At 35.4% G+C, this 6,765-nt stretch overlaps 1 protein-coding gene across 1 annotated transcript in view; it reads left to right on the forward strand.

The window, feature by feature from the left end:
• LOC107635433 (receptor-like protein kinase FERONIA) overlaps positions 6,371–6,765 on the forward strand; it is a gene marked incomplete in the record, with an annotated part of 3,189 nt that continues 2,794 nt past the window's right edge. The window contains 1 exon segment of the mRNA XM_016338909.2: positions 6,371–6,765. Coding sequence (XP_016194395.1) covers positions 6,493–6,765 — 273 coding nt within the window.

The raw sequence follows: 6,765 nt of genomic DNA on the forward strand, positions 1-6,765 counted from the left end.
CCCTTATGTGATTTGCTTCTCTCTCTCTTCTACTTTTTCAAATAGTTGCGTGATGTAGGTTCCGTGGTCTCTGGGTTTGTAGATTGGGAAAGAGCAGGTGGAACCGCAGACTGAACATGGGATGGATCGGAGCTCTGTGTCAGCGAGAGATAGAGGGCTAGTTGGAACGGGTTGGGGCACGGTAGCGATCAGGCAGCGGCAGCGGCTCTAGGATTGCAAAAGGCAGCGAAAACAGAAGGCGATGGTGGTCCTAGACTCGCGGAGGTGAGGCGAGGGGAAGAAGAAGAAAGAGAGAAGGAAAGGGTGGAGGAGAAAAGAAAAGGGGGAAAGGACGCGGTGGCAGCGAGTGGAGGTTGGGTGGGACTTGACGGCGCCAACGATTATTGAGTGCCGTGGTGGTGGTTATACAGAGGAGCAGAGAAGAGAACAGGGGAGAGAAGGGGCGAGAGAGAGAGGAGGAAGAGAGGAAATCGGGTGAAGGGGCGACAATTTGGTGGTCGCCGGTGGTGGTGCGGTGGTCCGAAACAATTTGCTTTTTTTATTGTTGTTGTTGTTGCTTTATGTGAAGAAGATGATAATGAAGGTATAGTGGTGGTGGTGGTGATGGTAGTGATGAAGTAGTAGTACCTTTGAACTCAAAGTTTGGCTCAGGCGAGGAAGAGACAAGAAAAGAGAGAAGGAGTGATGGATAATGCGAATGATGATAAGGGTAATTTGAGGTTTTTATGTGATTTTTTAGTGTTTGGATAATTTTGTTATATAAAATTCATATTTTATGGGTACAAATTGTAATTTTCTTTTTTATGGATAAATGTATTAGCGTTTTCAACCTTCGTAAATAGAAATGATAGTTTACTTTTTTTTTTTTTTTTCTTTTATCCAAACTTTATTGTTGGGAAGAATTTTAGTATTTAGATCGATGCTTTTTGAAACCTCTCATAATTACATTTACTTTACTAAATACATTGTAGAGATAATAGAAACGTCAATGATTTAAGTAGTGACAACATAATCAAATGGATTGACGGTCACGGTGTTAAATACATAACGATTGCTATTTAGCAAAATTAAATTAGTGTAGTGATTTCTCATTTTTTAGTTTAATGTAAATATGAGAGACTTTTTTAATTTCAAACTGTACGTTGGATTGTATTTTTCAATATCCTTGAACGAAATTATAGTTATTAAGATGGATAAGCCATCACACTTTTAGAAAGATCATATGCTAAATTATTTTAACTATTTATTTAGAAAAAAATTTGAAAAACTTGGATGAACCATCAAAGATTTTTTTTGATGATGATAAAACCATGATTATCTTTTGATTTCCTTTTGTTTTAACAGTTAACGTTCTTTATATTAGGTAAATAACCTTTTTTTTTTCTCTACCGCTGTAACGATTATTATAGCTCTCCAGTTTCCAAATACTTAAATTCTTCTATATGAGTCATAATCTAAACCATGACAAATAAATTCTTATTCGCCCTGAGTAAAATAAATAAACACGCAACAGTAACATAGATAAAAGAGCACTGCAATTTTACGTATTTTTTCAACTTTTTTTATATGTTTAAATATGTTGTTCATCTTGCATCGTGAATATGTGTTTGCTAAACTCATTTGCAATGAGATATAATAACATGATATAATTTTTTAACATAATTAAATTTATTTTGAGAAATTAATTTTGTTTTCTTTTATTTATGAAATATTTAATTTTTTAATAAAAAATAAATAAAAAAAAGATCAATTTTATATTATATTCAAACTCATTAATTTAGAGATTTGAAAATTGTGATTTTCAAACCTTGCGGTTTATTAGAGATAAAAAAAGAAGTGGCGTCTAAATTCGATGTAATACGTATTTAGAAAAATGATAGAACTAGTTAGGAGTTTGTAAGTTCAGTTGAAACTTTTGGAAGGTTGTTGTTAATATGGGACGAATCAATTTTTAAATTGGCTAATTGCTATAAAGGGAATAGGTGGTTGTGTGTAGAAGGGGTGGTAGTAAAAGACAATTTTTATTGTGCTATTTATTTGGTGTATCGACCATATGTGAGAGCTGAAAAGATTTATATGTAAAAAGAATTGAGTTATATTACAGGGTTGTGTCAGGTACCATTCTGTTATTTAGGAGATTTTAATGAAATTTTGCATTTGGAAGAAAGGAAAGGAGCGACTAGTTTACCAGTATCTGTTGATGATTTCAGAACATGGATGAATGATTTGGAGTTGGTTGACTTGGCGCTCAATGATCGCAGGTATACATGGTTAAGGGGATAGTCGTGCAGTCATATTAATAGGAGTTTGGTTAGTTTGGGCTGGTTCAATGCGTACCCGGAGACGCAACTTAGGGGAAGACCAAGAGGTTTATCTTATCACTGCCCTTGGATAGTGGAGGATAGAAGAAAATTTGAAGGCCCAAGACTGTTTCGTAGCTTGGACCTGTGGTTCACACATAAAGGGTTCTTGAGAACAGTAAAGGAGGAGTGGGGGAATTAGGAGATGGGCAATTCTTAGACAAGATGAAAGCATTGTCAATACCGCTGAATAGATGACATAAGCAGCATTTTAGGAATATAACTGAGAAGATAAAGTAATTTGAAGAAAAGATAAAGAAGGTGGATGATTTGGTTAGCAGTAGATTTTATGATGGTACAATGGAGGCATTAGTGCGGTGCTATGAGAAGTGGTATGTTAGGCAAGATATTTAGTAGAAGCAAATATCTAGATCTTGCATGCTGCAGAGATGGATAGGAACGCAAGGTATTTTCACAAATATTGCTTCAGCGAGAAGAAAGAATAACTGGATTGAGTCATTGGTGATTAATGGGAGATTAGTGACGAATCATGCAAGAATAAAAGTTACAATTAGAGATTTTTATAAAAATCTATACCACCAGAAAGCTTCTCCAAATTTGAGGTTTAGAGATGGTTTAGTTAATCGGTTAGAAAGGGAGGAAGCTGAAGCTCTTGAGGTGATGCCATTGCTGGAGGAAATGAAAGAGGCAGTTTGGGACTGTGAATCATCTAAGACTTAAAAAAAAATGATGGGTACAATATGAATTTCATAAAAAAATATTGGCATGAGATTGGAACGGATTTCACTACAAATATGATGAACTTTTTGAGACAGCAAGACTATCAGCAGAGTCTAATGGCACGTGAGTAGCATTGGCTCCGAAATTTATTGGGGCTAAGGAGATAAAAGACCTCAGGCCTATAAGTATGGTTAGATGTGTCTATAAAGTTATATCTAAATTATTGACAAGAAGAATGAGGAGTGTAATGCCGGGTTTAGTTGGAGAATCACAAAGTGCCTTTGTGAAGGAAAGGAAGATACATGATGGAGTTTTAATTGCATGCGAAATTGTGCAATGGTTGAAACTGGAGAAGAAGGCGTCAGTGATAATCAAACTGGATTTCCAAAAGACATATGATAGAGTTAAATGGTGATTTGTTGATACTGTGTTAGACAAGATGGGATTCAGCAGTACAAGGAGGGCATGAATCAGAGAGTGTATTAGATTGGCATCTATCTCTATTCTGGTTAATGGGTCACCATTGAAACCATTCAATATGGAGATGAGACTTCTTCAGAGCGATTCATTGTCGCCATTTTTGTTTGTTCTGGTGGTGGATGTGCTTAACAGGATGATCGTGGAGGCAGTAAGGAACAGGCGAATTTCTCCACTTTTAGTCGGTAGGGACAATATAGAGTTATCATATTTACAATTTGCTGATGACACTCTATTATTCTATTCGCCGAAGGAAAAGACAGTGAGAAATTATCAGCGACTTTTGAGGTGCTTTGAAATGATGTCTGGATTGAGTATTAATTTCGACAAATCAAATTTGATCCCAATGAATCAGAGTCAGGAGTGGGGGAGTCGGATGTGCCTTCTTCTTGGATGCTAGTAGACATCTTTACCAGTGAGGTACCTTGGTATTAGTCTCAGAGCAAATCCTCGACTTGTAAAAATTTGGAAGCCAATAATAGATAAAGTGAAAGAAAAACTTAGCTTGTGGAAATCAAAGGTCTTTAATAAAGTCGGAAAGGTGGTACTCATAAAGTCAGTAATAAATAGCCTACCTATTTATTACTTGAGCTTGTATAAGATGCCAAATGCAGTTGCACGAAGAATAATCTCGTTGTAGAGGAGATTCTTTTGGGGGAAAGAAGATAGACAACCTGGTATGACTCTTGTTAAGTGGGAGATGGTTCAGGCACCAAAGAAGCTAGGAGGATTGGGGGTGAAAGATATGGTGATCCGTAATACTGCTCTATTGTTTAAATGGTGGTGGCGTTTCTCAAAAGAAGATTGTCCATTATGGAACAAAATTGTGTGCTCCTGTAATAGCTTAAACCCTGATCAATTGCTGTCAACTCAGACACTACCAGTAAAAGGAGACCCGTGAAGAGACATATGTCAACTGCAAATAAAGGACTAACAGGTCCAACAGAAGATGATTGATGGCCTTTCTATGGAGGTAGGAGATGATAGATCCATCAGATTTTGGGAGGATACTTGACTCAAAGTGGAAAAACTGAAAGACTCCTTTCCGAGACTCTTCTTGATTTCAAACAAAAAAGGATTAGTAATTGGAGATTGTGGGTTTTGGGATGGAATAGAGTGGATTTGGAACTTTCAATGGAGGAGAAAACTCTACCATTGGGAGGTAGATATCTTGGATTAGATGCTTCATGTCTTGCAATCTGTTATATTGATAGCAGAAGTACAAGATAGAGTGGTGTGAAAATTTAACAGGGAAGACGTTTATTCTACTAACTCATATGTTCAGATTTTACAGGAAGAGACCATGGACAATGATATTCCGAGCTACAGATTCACAAACAAAATTTGAAAAGGATTAGTTTTGCCTAGAGTTGAGTTGTTCACTTGGTTTGTATTATAGGCCAGGTCAATACAAAGGAGCGTATAAGAAGGATGTTAAAACTGTACAATACTTATTTGTTACTTATGAGTACTCTTGACAGGTATAGTGTGTATGGATCAAGGAGTTTAGACCGGAGTGGACTATCCCATGTACCTTAAAGGATCATTTTGAGAGTTGATGGAGTATGCCGTTGACAAAAGAGTTGCACAAGTGTTGGTTGATTAGATTTTTCTTCATTATATGGAATATTTGGTTACATAGGAATGCTGTTATTTTTAAAAATAAGGTAACAAACGTAGTTGATTGTGTTATTCGATTATTCTGTTGTGCTAGAAAATAGTATGTTAATTAACCCGTGTTGTTGATAGTTAGGTTGGAGATGACATAGGTATTGTTTGGTTTATATTTTTATGGTTTAATTTGTTTGTAGGTTGCTTGCTCCACTTCGAGCATTGAGCTCTTTCTTTCAAAATAATAAAAAAAATGTGACAAATAACATATTCTATAGACAACTTCATTGCTTAGAAATATTTTTGCTTTTTTGAGTTTAGAAAATATTTGAATAAAATTGTAAAAAAAATGAATTGAAGATATATATGATGTTGTCACCATTCTTTTATTCTGTATTTCTAGTGTCCTAAATCCATCATTTCCATGAGAGAGGGGTGTGTGTGTCAGGGGTGGGGAAGGTATAGTTTACCTGCAAAAATTCCGACATTTAAGGATCGCAAGAGGAATTAAGATAAAGATTTAAGTGCATGTACTTGAACTAATGTATATATTTTGAGGTTATAGTATTTTGATCTTTTTTATGAGTTACTCTTTTTATGACCTACGTTCATTATAAGATGTTTGATGTTTTATTGTAATTTTATCTTCATATGATGTTATTAAATTTATATGTAGTCAATGTTATAATCTTCTTTTTTAAAAGAAGAAAAATAAAACCAACGTAAGTTGGCACAGATGGATGAGGGTCTGTGTCTCTTAACCATCTCTCCCGGGTTCGATACTCGCTGGATGATGGAAATGGAGCTTGCTTGCTTGGGAGGGTCGCCTACTTTGTGTGCCTCTGCAGTACCCGAGGAATTTAGTCATTGGACTTCCGGCCTGATGGATACCTGGTGCAAAAAAAAAAAAAAACTCATAAAATTAAATGATAAAAATTAAGTAAATTAATAAAGAATTATTATAATTTATTCTTTTAAGCAATAACGTCTTAAAATCCAAAATAACACGTGATCATTAAATGAGTTTTTTTAAACCTTAGATATTCTTAAATTCGATTCTTAAAAGTAATGAACTTAGAAAAATAATCCAGAACTGATTAGTATTTACTATTTATCATAAAAAAAAAAATTAACTCTTTTATTATAATAAATTTATTAATTTTTGGAATTTTTTCAAAAAAAAAAAAATCAAAAATTGACTTTTTCAAAATGAAGAAGCGTCTTTGCAACTTCTGGGTTTTCCCAGTGAGCCAAGCCAATATCCGCATCATTATAAATGAAACTTCCATTAAAACTCGATAGATAAAATAGAAAGAACCAACAAAAAAGAAATTAAGAATTTAGAACAATATTCTCTTCGAGCATGTATGGTACGGAAGCACCGATGATTAGCCTCTATATGCTAATATTTTTGCTGCTTCAGTTGTCGTTCCGGATGCCACTGGTGATTTCATACAATCCTGTCGATAAATTGGCAGTCAGCTGCGGCTACTCCGGTAACGCAAACCAGCGTGGTCGGAATTGGGTTGGTGACATTGACTCCAAACTATTTTCTACCATTGAGCCACAAAATGTGCAACCATCCATAATTAAGGCTCTTACCACCCCGCCCTCAGTTGATGTGGTTCCGTATGAC

Source organism: Arachis ipaensis, chromosome B04, assembly GCF_000816755.2.
Source record: "Arachis ipaensis cultivar K30076 chromosome B04, Araip1.1, whole genome shotgun sequence".
Taxonomy (NCBI): Eukaryota; Viridiplantae; Streptophyta; class Magnoliopsida; order Fabales; family Fabaceae; genus Arachis; species Arachis ipaensis.